This window comes from Panthera leo, chromosome C1 (genome assembly GCF_018350215.1).
Source record: "Panthera leo isolate Ple1 chromosome C1, P.leo_Ple1_pat1.1, whole genome shotgun sequence".
NCBI lineage: Eukaryota > Metazoa > Chordata > Mammalia > Carnivora > Felidae > Panthera > Panthera leo.
In genome coordinates, this window is record NC_056686.1 from 160,850,941 (window position 1) to 160,866,465 (window position 15,525).

At 42.1% G+C, this 15,525-nt stretch overlaps 1 protein-coding gene across 4 annotated transcripts; it reads left to right on the plus strand.

The window, feature by feature from the left end:
- The first annotated feature begins 2,564 nt into the window (after positions 1-2,564).
- On the plus strand, positions 2,565-14,784 carry CDCA7 (cell division cycle associated 7). Of its 4 annotated transcripts, none has more exons than XM_042952651.1 (10): positions 2,565-2,691; positions 5,564-5,689; positions 6,108-6,344; positions 9,013-9,249; positions 9,541-9,618; positions 10,981-11,181; positions 11,586-11,723; positions 12,323-12,472; positions 12,934-13,070; positions 13,655-14,784. In XM_042952651.1, exons 1-10 carry the CDS (start codon positions 2,671-2,673, stop codon positions 13,683-13,685), a joined length of 1,356 nt encoding a protein of 451 aa, XP_042808585.1. In that variant the 5' UTR covers positions 2,565-2,670; the 3' UTR covers positions 13,686-14,784. The 4 variants fall into 4 exon arrangements, with proteins under 4 accessions (XP_042808585.1, XP_042808587.1, XP_042808588.1 ...); XM_042952653.1 differs by having other exon boundaries at positions 6,240-6,344; XM_042952652.1 differs by lacking the exon at positions 2,565-2,691 and adding an exon at positions 2,768-2,821.
- Positions 14,785-15,525: the final 741 nt, after the last annotated feature.

Below are 15,525 nucleotides of genomic sequence, written 5' to 3' on the forward strand. Positions count from 1 at the left end.
CCTCTCCCTTTCCTTCCCTAGCTCTCTAGTCAAGAATACTTGGCTTCTGGGGCACCTGGGTAGCTCAGGTCACCACTCATGGTTTGTGAGTTCAAGCCCCACATCAACTGGCTGCCATCAGCCTGTTAGCATAGAGCCTGCTTCAGATCGTCTGTTCCGCCCCCTCCACCCTTCCCCCACTTGTGCTCTCCCCAATTAAAAAAATAACAAATAAACATTTTTAAAAAAAGGAATATTTGGCTTCTGCTGCTAGCTGTCTTACAGAGCCTTTGAATCAGCTGTTCATTCTGCCTGAAGTCAGCACTTCCCTCATTTGTGTATGGCTTGGTCTCTTGGTTTATTCAGGCTCCTGATCAGATAACTCCTCAGAGAAGCCTTTCCTGTTTTTCTTATCTGAATACCTCTTTCATTTCGTTTCTCCTTATCCTGCTTTTTTCTTCTCAGAAGTTATCACACCTGAAATTATCTTGTTTACTTCTGTTCCTCCACTAGAATGTAAAGTCCCTGGCCTTTGTGTCCCCAGTTCTCAGAATAGTGTCTAGTGTAACAGGCATTGTCAATACTCAACCTGAACGAATGAGACAGCACCAGCACAAGACTCAACATGCACATTCTCCAGGACACGATCTTAAAAATTTTGTTGATGGTGAAGCACAATATGAAACACACATTTATACGAAGCACACACCCAAAGTGACACAAAGTTTCAGAAAAACAATACTCACACTTACTACTCCTAAATTTTTTTTACCCAATTTCAAAAAGAGAAAATGTGCTAGCTGTAATCCAGTAAATTGACTTCACAATTCACCTGCAGTGTGAAAAACTTTGTTTGCAACTGGAAGTGGTTTTGCTGGGTTTTACTAAAGATTTCTGAACTGCCCTCCAAAGTAAAATAAAATTACACTACTAACATCATTGCAGCAATTTCCTCATATCCTTACCAATACCTGGTCTTATCAGGCTTTTCCATTTTCGCCAGTCTGAGTGGAACTATCGCTTTGTTTTAACTTGCATCTTCCTACTTACTAAAAAGACTGACAGCTTAACCTTAAAAAAAAAAAAAAAATTGTGTAAACTGAAATTACTTTCTAGTGCCCCAAGAGATCTAAGAATTTTCCTATCAGAACTTTTCAGAGTTCAAGTGGCTTAATCTTCCCTTACTTTATGCATTTCACAATTCCAAATTCTCACATACTTAAATTGTAGTGTCACAAAACTGTATCCCCAAGGACACAGCACTAACCACAATTTTAGTTCTTTCACCATTTATATGGTTATTTACTCAACAGTTATTGACCACCCCCCCCCATCCCCAACACTGCCAAGAATTTCCCCAGACAAACCGCCTCCCCTGGCGCCTACCTTCGAGACCATGAGTTCTTTGTCCCTTGCACTGTCACAGAATGACCATGGCCAAGGCGTTAGTTTTAGAAAGACTCTTAGACTCCGACCAAGACCCTCCCAATTCTTCCAATCCATTGTTCTCTAGCATTACTTGCTCCCAAGTTTTTGTATTCAATACATCCAGAGAGGAACGCGGTGTATTCACGCATGCTCTCTTACTGCAAAGGAATTCTTCCCCCAGAGAAAAGTTTTTTAAGGGCGAAAATTCGAATGTTTTCATTTCAAGCACTTGTTTTAAATGAGAGATTATAATTAGGGTTTTTTAAAGCAACCCAAATTATTTTACTTTTTCTTCTGAAAGCTACTTTATTTCTGCTTTCTACAAAAAATGCTTAAAAAGTCACACCTTACTGCGTCGGAATGTCAGGTTTGATTAAAAAGGCAGATGAAAAACATCTCACGTTCATTCCAATTTCGGTAATTATAAATTCTGACAAAAAATATGATCGCCAAACCACATTAATAGCCTTTAGGTTCTATCCCGACAGATAAATTCTAAAGGCTTTAGAATCCCGCAGATAAGTCTTAACTAATAGCAACCCCTTTTTTTCTAATTTCAAAATCACAAGGCTTATGTAAAACGATAACACAGCTTCGGGTGCTTTCTGGAATGAAACGTCAGGAGTTACCCCATTTAATCGCTTCAGATAACGATGTGGTTACCAAATACGAGGTGCCTCACTCAGGACAGCGACTGGGCTAATAAAGATTGTAGTTCGTGCTTAATTCTTTGATTTTTATATCTAATGATGTAAACCGCACGTCGCAATTAAAGTGCTAAATGCCAAGATCCCCAAGACTCCCGCGCTGCTCTCCATTACCCCGTATCTGCACTTTTCCTCTCTCAGCCCGGAATTCATGCAAATCAGCCTGGTAACCCCGAGGCAATACGAACCTCTTTCGCGCCATTCGGTCAGGACCGTGCAGCGACGTAAAGAGAGTGGTCCTGGAGCTCTAAAAGGGTCGTTTTTCTACGGTGGCTTTTGGAGATTCCTAGGTTCTTGCTCGAGGCCATAATATTTGGGGGGTGGCTTTTTCCCCCCGGCGCCGAGTACGTCTCGCTCCTGGACACGCGGTTACCACAGCTTGCAGGACCTGCGCCCCAACGCGGGAAAGCCGGCCGGAGCCCCGCCCCTCCGGGCCCGGGTCTGGGCGCCCCGCCCGCCTGCCGCATCTCCTGCTCCTTCGGCTCACTGGGACCGCGGCTCGCGCGGTGCTTCGCTCTCCCAGCTCTGAGCGCCGGCCTGGGCACCCGCCACCGGCATGGACGCTCGCCGCGTGCGGGTGAGCGCTAGGCGGACTAACCCGAGGGGCGGGTGCGGTGGGCGCTGGGCGCGGAACGACTCCCTCCAACTACCGCGGACGGAGTTAACTGGTGGCCGTCTTGGGCGGCATCCGTTTAGGCAAACCCCAGGTTTTGTGCATTTTGAGTAATTCGGTGCGCGGGGCCGGCGCCGCCTCGTGCGCAGGCTGTTCTGAGATGTGAGCAGTTTGCAGGGTTGGCCGCGCCAGAGAACCTGAGGCCACGTGCGCTCTAAGTGCACGTGCGCCCGGGGCCAGACAGTAGCCGGGGCTGGCGGGTTCCCCATTGTGTCTGCCGGCCTGAGCCCGGACGGAGAGGAGCGCCACCCTCCCTGCTCCCTGCGGTTTGCCCTGCAGCCGCCCAGCCCTTTCCAGTGTGCAGCCATGGGCGGGCGGGTGGCTCGCTGTGGCTTGACTTGTGCGCAGTGGGGCGGGGGGGGAGGGGGACCTTGGACGCGGTCCCCACGGGATTTTGCGGCTGCCACACCGGCATCCGCTTCTAACCGCCGAGGGTCGGTGGGTTTGAAGTTTAAAGGTGTTGCAAAAACGGTCTCTTTAGAATTTGCGTTGCACACGTGGGGGGAGGCGTCTCTAGTTCAGGGCGGTGGTTAAGAGCACTTAAAGGATCTGGTGGTCCAAACTGTTCGCCCACCATTTGCTCGTTTTCCATTCATCAACCTTACTCGCAGCTGCAGGACGTTGCCCTGAATGGAACGTTACTTTTTGCTCTAACGGAAACCGGAACGTAGGGTCTGCCCCAGGAGAGGTTAGAAGATGGGGGCTGGGTGAAAAGGAAGAAAGTGACATGCTGAAAATAAATACAGATTAACACAAGTGGGGAAGCTGGGGTTCTCGTGGGGGTGGGGTGGGAGTGGACGTGTTGGGGGCGTGGTTTCAAAGACAGCTCTGCTGGGTGTAACCGGGCGTAGCTTTCAGGTAGAAGAAAGCCTTGGGCAAATTGGGCTTGGAATCTGACGGACCTGGGTTCAAATGTGGGCCATCCTGTGACTTGAGTAACCCACTTCACGTCTCGTGCCTCAGCTTTCCCGTCTGTTAAATGGGAAGAACGACAGCACCTTTGTTACAAGGAATTAATGTGAAAACCTGCTTAGTGCCTGGCAGGAAAATAAAAACACCTACTAAATGGTATAGTTACCGGCCTGCCGGAAAAGTTCAACTTAGCCATAACCATTTGCCTTTTTCTATGTCTTTTCCTCCACCTGTTAACTGAGTCTTGGCATGTGCTGACTTGTTAAAGCCCAGCATATGTTTCCCTGTCGGCTTCCAGTAGACTGCCTGTCTTGAGGCTGTCTTGGGCCTTTGACTGCTTGCAGGTAGATTGATGAGTAAATGGTGATAATTGCTGCAGCAGTGCAAGGTGCGCTGCTGTTTTAGGAGATTGCAGAATTGGGTTCTCCTGCCAACTGTGTCAGCTTGGGCGCTCTATTTCACCTCCCTGGAGCCTTGAACACCTGGAAAATAGGGTGTTTCTGAGAACCCTTCTAATGGGTACTAGTTCTACGTATTATCACATTTTCTTCCCTTTCTAAAAGGACAAAAGACGTCATTTTATTTGCAAGAGATTGAAATGAAATGCAGAATGTTAGGTGTACAAAGAAGGTCAAGAGTGTTCTTTCCATGGGGCACCTGGGTGGCTCATTCGGATTCTTGGTTTCTGCTCAGGTCATGATCTTATGGTTAATGAGTTGGAGCCTGTAAGCTCCCCTCCCCTCTATGGGCTCTGCGCTGCTTGGGACTCTCTCTCTGCCCCCCCTGCCAAATAAATAAATAAAACTTAAAAAAAAGAAAAAAGAAATGTTCATTTCACCTGACACCACACATCTTGGCATTATTTTGTGGGACCCATAGCAGAGCTTGCCTTCCAAAGTTTTCAGTGTGAGGAATCACTTTTGTTGCATGGCCATATTTAAGAAAATTGAAATACAGGATCTAATACAACACTTAAGGAATCTCATTACATATTAAGAAATGGCAGAAACTGCTGTTTTAACAGGAGATAGACACCAATTTCATTTTTTTGTGAGCAATGCCAGGTTGTTCGGTGTTTAACAAGTAATCTACAAGTAATTTGTGACTTAACAGAAGGACTTCTAAAAATTTAAGACTTGTACAGCAAGGAGACGGGAGAACTGAATATCAGGCCAGGCTAGTGGAGCGCTGAAGTGGAATCAGGCATTCTACCTGGGTTTGGAGTACTGTTTGACCTTTAACTTGGCTCCTTGTATGTTTGTTCACTGAGTTGATGTACTTGATTTATAAGGACTTGTGCTGAAATCACTATACCCTTCCTGGTTGGAACAGGGCCTGTTTGAAAGCCTGCCATCTTGAAATAGAGGTGCTGCCCAGTTTTTGTAGTTTGGGAAATTAGCATCACAGTACAGAGCCCAAAGCTTATATAAAAAGACCTCATTAGGTTGATTTTGGCCGAGGAACTCTACCATTTTGTACTTTTGAAAATTTCCTTTTAGAAGTGCAATCTAATGTTTTTTATTAACAGGCAGATTTTAGGAGGTCAGCATGAAACCCCTTGGGAACTCAGTATAACTCTCAGCTTGGTGGGAAGAAAGGTGCACAGTGAGGTAGCCCTATAGATGTTTCATTATTTTGATAAATGTCCTTAACAATATCCCTTCAAAGGGATCCCCTTCCTTTTATGGTTTTACCAGGTTTTGAAAATATTTTTGTAGCATTTGCAAATCCTCCTTTTTCTGTATAGGGCATAAGAAATGGTAATATCGACTCTGCGCTGTTTCAACCTACTAAATTCAAAAATGATGTCTTTAGTTAGTGTAGTAAGTGTCCCACTTAATAGTATTGCCATTTTCCTTTGCAGCAAAAGGGTCACGGAGTAAAGAAGAACTTAAAGAAATTTAGATACGTGAAGTTGATTTCCATGGAAACCTCGTCATCCTCTGATGACAGTTGTGACAGCTTTGCTTCTGATAATTTTGCAAACACGGTAAGTGCTGCCTGAGAATAAACAGAATTGAGTCTGCAGTGCTCAAAATGCCCCCAAATGCTTTGTGCGTGATTAAAACTGCTTGCTTTTTGCCTGCATTTCTACACAGCCGCTAGGAAAATACAGTATGCATTGTAATTTCATTTCATTTTTTGCTGTGGTTCTAGGTAGTAATTGTTGGAGGTAGATTAGCTACTTATTCTATCCTTTTGAAATGTCGCCTAACCTAACATGCTTGATGATTTGCCATAACAACTCAGAAATCATTTGTAAACCTCTGAACCATTTTTCTTTGTAACAAAAGCTGTTCTCTTGTAGTGCACTTGTAAATGTGATTTGCTCTCTGCACGGTTTATGGAAAATTGGTTCTTGAAAAAGGGGGAAAATGCACAACCACATTTATTTATTTATTTTACAGAAACCTAAATTCAGGTCAGATATCAGTGAAGAACTGGCAAATGTTTTTTATGAGGACTCTGATAATGAATCTTTCTGCGGCTTTTCAGAAAGTGAGGTGCAAGATGTGTTAGACCATTGTGGATTTTTACAGAAACCAAGGCCAGATGTCACTAAAGAACTGGCCAGTATTTTTCATGCCGACTCTGACGATGAATCATTTTGCGGTTTCTCAGAGAGTGAGATACAAGATGGAATGGTGAGTTTGAGAACCAATATCAAGAAGTAAGGTGCATTTACAGGCATGACACGCTTGTTTTAAAAAAGTTTTTTTTCTTGTAATTTTCATTTTAGTCATGCCAGGAAATTTTGTTGACCTTTTTAAAATTTTGAGTTCTTTTCTTCATGTCTTACAGCAGTTTTTACTGATGTAGTCCTACTTGTAAAGCTTGAACATTTTGTAGGCTCTGAAAATCTTGGAAACTGGTAAGATAAAATTGACCGACCTCCAGATTTCTGTTGCCACAAAAATCTACCCTGATGATCAGAAGCACACATGTCCTCCAGATCAGCCACGTTCACATTGAAGTTCAAGTGCCCAGCCCAGTACCGGCCTGGCATGGGGCAGGCCTTTGGTAAATGTTGGTTCCCATGGTGGATCTCACATACATCTGCATCCAGAAAACCTGTGATAACTCATGTGCAGGAGTTCGAGTGCAGATAATGACAATTAGGACCCTTCACGCTTTGACTTTGGCTCCTTGGCTGGCTTTTCTTGTGCACGCTGCCTTGCCCATAACCTCTGTCATTCTGCTCAGGCCACTGCTGCTGCTGCACATCAGTCCCACTCTCCCTGAGCATACTGTTTAGTTCTGCAGACTCTTGTGAACAAGACTGTCTCAACAAAGGAAGCAGTGTGTTGATTTATAGTCAGGTGCGTGCTCTTCAGCTCATGGTGGTCTGATGTGGGGCCACTCCCCGGGGACCACACTGACCCTGACCTAAAAGGACACCTGGCCACGGAGTGTTTATCACTATCTAACTCTGTGGTAATGTAACATTTCCCCTAAGAAGTGACGGTGGTCCAAATCAGTGCATATCAGGAGTTATTACTGGTCTGCAAATACTGGATGTGACCCAAACATTGTCTACAGCCTGAGTCATTTCTGGACAATGTTTCCATTCTTTGTGGTTGCTGTTTGTTTCGATTAATAACATGCCAATCAATTAAAAGTCTTAAGAACTCATAAAAGTTTGTCATTTTCTCCTAATCATGCATACTAAAAGTACATGAAGAATACTAAAAGCTGTTCAGATTTCAGAAATGTTTGAATGTTAAAAAAAAAATGGCTCTTCCATTTCTGGGACTTTTATGAGTGATATTTTTTCCTTTCTCACTTTTTTTCAACCATCACCACAGTCGATTTAGAATGTTTTCATCCCCTCCCGCAAAACCCTGTTCCCATGAACATCCTTTCCCAATATCCTCAATCGGCAACCACCAATCTATCTTCTACTGTTAAAGGTTTGCTATTTTGGACAGCATATAAATGAATGCAGTCTTTTGTGACTGGCTTCTTTCACTTCACGAAGTGTTTTCAAGGTTCTTCCATGTTGTGGTATGTGCTAGTACTTGATAACTTTTTTACTGCTGAATGATATTTTCTGAAAATACTACATTGTATTTATCCTACTCATCAGTTGATGGATTTTTGGATTGATTGTACCTTTTGGCTATTGTGAATGGTACTTTGAACATTCATGATCAAGTTTTTGTGTGGACATATATTCTTGGAGTATATATATGATTGGATTATATAGTAACTCTGGCCTTTTAATGAACTGACAAGCTGTTTTCCTAAGTAGCGGCACCATTTTACATTCCCACCTGTAGTGTAGGCGGGTTCCAGTTTCTCTATATCCTTCTCATACATTCTTGTTACTGATTCAGTTCTACTAGTAGGTAATGAGGCAGTATCTTGTGATTCTGATTTGTTTTTCCCTAATGGATAATTTTAATACATCTTTAATGGTGGAAACTTACTTTTGGAATCTCCTTTTTTTCTCTTTCTCTAATTTTTAAATTTTCAATAAGATGATTAGAGAGCTATCTAGAGTAGTCAAATTCATAGCGACAGAAAGTAGAATGGTGGTTGCCAGAAGCCAGGGGTGGAATGGGGAGTTAGTATTTCATGGGTACGGTTTCAGTTTGGGAAGATGAAAAAGTTTTGGAGATGGATTGTGGTGATGGTTACACAATGTGAATGTATTTAATGCCACTGAACTATACACTTAAAAATGGTTAAAATGGTGGGGCACCTGCTCGGTCAGTTAATGGTCCAACTTTTGATCTCAGCTCAGGTCTTGATATCAGGGTCAGGAGTTTAAGGCCCGTGTTGGGTTCCATGCTGGGTGTGAGGCCTACTTAAAAACAAAAACGAAAAGGTTAAAATGGTGAATTTTTATGTCACATATATTTACTGTGAATTTTTTAAAAAGTAGATTAGAGAACAAAGACCCCTTTAATATAGTTTAATGCCATAACCACTGAAACCATGTTTATGGGAGAGCACAATTGTAGGAATTCTTGTAATAAACCAAAGGTCTATTTTTTTTAAAGAAATTAAAAAAGGAGCTAGGAATTTCACATTTAAAAAAAATGACTCAAAACCACTGGCCTAAGGGCTATGAAAATGACTTGTAATGATGTGTCTCAGATAGGCTATGTGAGTTAACACTCAGATTGTTGTAATTCCTGATTTTGTTACCCAGAGCTATCAATTACAATTGACAGTTAAAGTATTCAGTTAAAATTTATTTGATGCCATTGTCTCTTGTCCAAAAGGAATTTGGTAGTCATACTGGTGCAGCCTGTGGGACAATCAGCAAGTCATTAACGATTCTATTGTTCCCACCCAATTAACTAGAGACTGCAGTCAGACCACACTGGCTGCAGGACCCGAAGCCAGTGCAGAAGGTCGGGACCCCTCCGCGTGGCCATGAAGTTTCCAACTCAGAACACCAGGGGAGCCGCCAACAAGAGAGCAGCACCCCCAGAACCCTCTGAGAATTCTGTGACCGATTCCAGTTCTGATTCAGAAGATGAAAATGGCATGAATTTTTTGGAGAAAAGAGCTTTAAATATAAAGCAAAACAAAGCAATGGTAGGTATCTGACTTTGTGCTAAAATTCTTCCTGGCCTTTCTCTAAGCCGCTTGTTGCTTATATCTGTCCTAAGAATTATTTTCAGTGTAGCTGTGAAGTCTTCATAAAATATGCTTTAAGACGTGCTTCTTTTTCCTAAATTCCTAAAAAATTTCCTTAAAAAATCTTTTTTAATCATTAAAGTCTTGGTAAATGTATAAGTTAAATCAAACTTGAGATGTGCTACTGTAATTTCATTTTTGGCAAGTAACCTAAACTAATAATTTCTGTTGAATTTCTTCCCTTTTTAGCTTGCAAAACTAATGTCAGAATTAGAAAGTTTCCCTGGCTCATTCCCTGGAAGGCGTTCCCTACCAGGCCCCAGTTCGGTAAGTGTGATCCTTATTTGTATAATAGTATTATGGACAGGTCTAATGTAGATTTGTTATTTTAAAATCCAATTTCCTTATTTTGTGTAGTCCTACAGACAAAGAGGAAGTAGAGAAAACCTTCTAACCGATCTCTGGGACCTCTTCTGTACATCCCAGGGCAGGTGGGGCCTCCCCAAGCCATGCTTCTGCAGTGCTTAAATTAACCCTTTGGATTGGTTCTTTCTCTCCTTCCCAACTCAGCTAAGCCCCTCAAGCACAGGGAGTAAATACTGAAAAAAAAATTTTTTTTTCTTAGCATTAGTATATACCTTCTACATAATAGATGCATAATAATAGGTTTTTAGTAACTGAGAATGAGAAAAAAGAAGGAAAAAACAATTTTGTTTTTTAATGTTTGTTTAGTTTTGAGAGAGAGTGCATGCAGGGGAGGGGCAGAGAAAGGACAGAGGATTCAGAGCAGGCTCTGTGCTGACAGCAGCAAGCCCGACCCGGGGCTGGAACTCCCAACCCGTGAGATCATGACCTGAGCCAAGTCAAACGCTCAACTGACTGAGCCACCCAGACACCCCAGAAAAAGCAATTTCTTAACCAAGTGATGGTCTACTATATGTGATTCTTTTCTGAGGAACTAAGCTGGTGCAACTAAGGGGAATTTGGGGTGCATGCTGTGGTACAAAAGGAAAGACTTCCTTTCCCCACCTCTTCCTGAGGAAAAAGGGAAGAAGCAAGCAAGAAAAAGAAGGAAAACCATATACATACATTTTTCTCTGGCTCAATATAGAAATAGTGAGAATGTTTCAGAGCTCAAGATGTTGTAGAAAAGGTGGTGGTGGTGGTGGTGTTGTTTTTGGTTTTGGGGAAAACAAGAACTATTCTTTCATCTTCATTAAGTGGAAGAATAAGTAGATGATCTCTCAGTTTGAGAGGAAACAGCTTGGTATTAGAAAAGCAGAATTATGGCGCGCCTGGGTGGCTCAGCCGGTTGAGTGTCAGACCTCGGCTCAGGTCATGATCTCACAGTGTGAGTTCAGGCCTCGCATCGGGCTCTGTGCTTATAGCTTGGAGCTTGGAGCCTGCTTCAGATTCTGTGTCTTCTCTCTCTCTGCCCCTCCCCTGTGTACACGCGCGTGCTCTCTCTCTCTTTTTCTCTCTCTCAAAAATAAACATTTAAAAATTTTAAGAAAAAACAATTAAAATAGCTCTATCATTTGGGGGCTCATTTTCTCATGAATTCTAGAAAGAACAAAGAATTAGGAAATGGAGCTCTCCTTTTACTTTTACAAAAACATACTTAAAGAGAAGGTGCCACAGAACCCTCATTCTGGAATAAATGGGTTCCATCATATGTGTTTTGTTTAGCAATCAAAGACAACCCGGAGGCGTACATTCCCAGGTGTTGCTTCCAGAAGAAACCCTGAACGGAGAGCTCGTCCTCTCACCAGGTCAAGGTCCCGGATCCTTGGGTCCCTTAGTGCTCTGCCCCCAGAAGAGGAGGAGGAAGAGGAGGAAGATAAATTCATGTTGGTGAGAAAGAGGAAGACCATGGACAACTACATGAATGTGAGTTCTCCACATTTGTGCTCGCCCTTCCGTTTATCGCCTTCCACAGGCCCAGCGTCCGATACACAGCACAGGGACACACGCAGCCTCAACGCCAGATGACCCGTGGTAAACATGCTTCTCAAACCGTTCAAAATTGTTAATGCCACATATGCTATCAAATAGATGGGCTTTGTTATTAGATGAGCAGGTCAAAGGTTTCTTCACCTTTTCTTAATGTCGGAATCATTTCCATAATGTTGTCCCCAATATCCTTAGTAAACTTAACAACTTGCATCTTCTCCATAAGCTCTAAAACAGATTTCTAGGTTGAATTCTTTGTGGAGAAATTACAAATCCTGTATCTGAGATTCAGAACTGGGGAGCACCAGTAAGAGCGCTATTCCATGATTTTTGTCATGCAGGAAGATGACATGCCCAGAAATCGTCGTGCCGGATCCATGACCCTCCCACATATAATTCGCCCTGTGGAAGAAATTACAGAGGAAGAGCTGGAGAACATCTGTAATAACTCTCGAGAGAAGATCTATAACCGTTCATTGGTACAAGCCTCTAAATTGTTATCTGTGAACATGAATGTCTGTGAGAGAAAGGATAGCTTCTATCCTTAGAGTTTTGCTAATGTTAAAGGTCTCACCATGTGGGATACGTGCCTGTGTGGTTGTGTTTTTTTTTTTTTTTCATAGAAGAAAAGAGAGTTTTTAGCATCTTTGGAATATAGACCTCTTGGTCTGCAATAGTAGTATTTGCTTAGTAAGCCTTCGGTAGCAGTTGATCTTTTCTCAATTTAGAAATTGATTCAGCATATATCTACTATATACACAGGTGCTGGGTGTATGGTGGTATACTAAAGATAAAAAAGGATTTGGGTGGGGTTTTGGTTTTTTTTGTGTTTGCATAAGATGTTTTAGTAGAGAACACTAGTGTTGATAATATTAACTATAGCATGTGCCAATTGAATGAAATCAGTACGCCTGAAATACTTTTCATGTCCTTAGCATAAACCCATGTATGTAGATTTGAAATAGGATTCAAAGACGAATTGTCAGACTCCATCCACAAAGAAGGACATTCTTTATGCTATTTCTCTAAACAAAAAGCAGTATTTTGTTCTTTTTTTCCCTTATTTGCCTCTTTGTAGGGATCTACTTGCCACCAATGCCGCCAGAAAACTATCGATACCAAAACAAACTGTAGAAACCCGGAGTGTTGGGGTGTTCGTGGCCAGTTCTGTGGCCCCTGCCTTCGAAACCGTTATGGTGAAGAAGTCAAGGATGCTCTGCTGGATCCAGTAGGTGCCTCGAAGGGGTGGTGCTATGGGCTTGAAGGTCAGCCACGAGTTGAAAGGGCCCAAAGAAGGGCATCCATGAGAGGACTGAGCCCTTATTGTTGTGGGGCATACATATTTCAGGGGAGGCCGATGAATTCATAGTGTTGGTGCTAGGTTAAGTGTGAGCCCCTTTCCAGAGTTTGTGGGACCAGGCCGTTCAGGGGATGCTGATTCTGTTTACCCCTGCTATTGCTGTGTAACTTCCTCTGCTGCATTTCCTAAGAAAATAATCCTTCGAATGTAGGAAATGACTAATGGAAATTAATCCTATTAAAAAACTTATGAAAGGTTTTTCTATTCATAAAAAAAAAAAAGATTTAAATGCAATTGATGATACCTACCTTAGATTAAAGAGAAATGGATAAGTAAGAGGAGGAAGGGAAGATTTGATTTAACTGTGCCTTTTCACAATTCTCCTTCAGAACTGGTATTGTCCGCCTTGCCGCCGAATCTGCAACTGCAGTTTCTGTCGGCAGCGAGATGGGCGGTGTGCGACTGGGGTCCTTGTGTATTTAGCCAAATACCATGGCTTTGGGAACGTGCATGCTTACTTGAAAAGGTAATTGGCTGGCTTTTCTCCCCTCCACACCCAAATCTTAACATTCATTTATGTATCTTAGTAAGAAGATGATAGAAGTCAGAATAGCGGTTATCTCCAGGTGGTGGGAACCGCATGTTTTGACCGGAAACAGGCACATTGGGAGTCTTTTTGAATGTTAGAGACATTTTATATCATCATCTGGGTGGTGGGGACATGTACGTGTGAGTGTGTAAAAATTTAAGTTGTACATTTCAGATGTATGCACTTGACTATTTTACAACTCAGTAAAGACATTTTTAAATAATTTTTCTTGAAGTTTACTTATTTTGAGAGAGGTAGAGAATGTGAGTCGGGGAGGAGCAGAGAGAGGGGGAGAAAATCCCAAGCAGGCTCCACACAGTCAGTGGAGAACCTGATGCAGGGCTCGATCTTACAAACCTTGAGATCATGACCTGAGCCAAAATCAAGAGTCAGACACTTAAACTGACTGAGCCACCTAGGCACCCCTCAATGAAAACATTTTTAAAACAGTGAATTAAACTTTCGAAAGAAAATTCTTAGGTCGAAAACCATATCCTGACGCGTTCCCTTCTCTCTTTCAGTCTGAAACAGGAATTCGAAATGCAAGCATAGCATTTAGAAGATCCACTACCCGTCTTCCACTGTGCAAATCTTCCAAGTTCAGGTTTTCAATTTTGTCATGTGATTGGAACCTGAGTTACGAATTTTGATGATCAGTCTGTTCTGTAGGAAACGCAAATCAAGTTCTCTCACTAACAAACGCGTTTCTGAGCATCACAGAGGTATATCTCTAGCTATACTGTGCCCTCCTGCTGTTTCTTTGCTTTTTTCCCCCACCCCTCACCCCATTCCATCCCCCTCTATTTCCAGTGGTTCCCTCCCACCATTTTGTTTCTGAATTCTTTTTGAATAGCAATTTTATGAAAGCATGTTTGATTTAACTGGCGTTGAAATCGCCCTGGAATCTGCCCATAAAACCAAGCACTTAGAAACAGTAGTAACATTAACTAACTACATCTATTGAATTCCAGAGAACAGCCCTCTAACTTGTTTACGGGAAAGCAGTGAGCACAATTTATGATTTATTGTTCATACTAGTTAACCTTTTCTAACAGAATCAAGGCACACAAGTCTTAAAACCATGTGGAAAAATTGGGTAATTGTTGGGAAATGGAGTATTATTATTTTGGATGCCTCTCATGAGAATATTCCATGTATCGTGCAATTGTAGTTTGCCAAGTTTATTTCCGTTCCTATGTAAGATGTTTCAAATTCCTGATCATTTTGCATGGAAAATTGATATTAGTACTAGTCTATGACTAGTCTTTGCAGTTTTTACATTCTTGAAGTTATAAACTAGGCACAGAGTTCATGTTCAGGTTTTAAGCACTTTTGTAACAATGAGAAGTGCCTTTTTGGAGTTGGGTGACTTTCAACAATTTGTTAACTTGACAACTCTGTCCTTTTAATTTCTGGGCAGAATTCATGTGTCGCCCCTACCCCCTACCCGACCCCTTTTTGCATTAGATCGTTTTGTAGAGGTGGAATCAAAGTGTCTTTGTCTATTTTCTTTGCATGTGTAGCCTATTGCTATGGCCATTCAGTGTTTGATGCCTAATTGGACATTGAATCAATAAATGTAAATAGAGCTTTTGATCTGTAATGCTTTTATACAAAGTTTTTTATTTTAATAATAAAATGTTATATTCTAGCTTGTCTGTTTTCTTTTTTATTCTTTAATAATCTTAACTGCACTGAATCCTAATTGTCTTCTCATATTTAAACAAAAGACCATTTCTACCTTTTATAGAGTCTGCCTTTTGGCTTAAGTTTCTGAAGGTTAAGGGCCGGGCCAGCTCTTTTGAACAGGACCTAGCTTGGTGATATAACCAGTTGCAGTGATCAGAAAATCAGCTGAGACAACTATAGATAGAAAATAATACATGCTCGTGAAGTTTTACAACTTTGTTTTCCTTTCACCATTTGCCAACCCAAGAACTAACAGCAATTTCAAAATACCTGGCTTGATTTTATCAGCCATTTGAATATTTTTTAAGTTAGAAAAAAAGTTTTTTAAATTTATTTTGAGAGAGAAAAGCGAGCAAGTGGGGGAGGGGCAGAGAGAGGGAGGCGGGGAGAGAGAGCCTAATTTGGGGCTCTAACTCCTGAATCATGAGATGCCCTGAGCCCAAGTCAGACACTTAGGAGACCGAGCCACCCAGGTGCCTGTATTTATTTTTTAATTTTTATACTTTAACTAGGCTCCACGCCCGGTGTGGGGTTCAGACTCACAACTCTGAGATCAAGAGTCACATGTTCCATGGAACCATTCGAGTATTTAGGCCATGCTATATCTTGAGGCCTGCTCTAGAACTGAGAGAAGCCAAAGACAAGGCACCGTCTGAAAGCTCTCATAACCCAGTTTAGATCAGAGTTGACAAATTACAGCCTG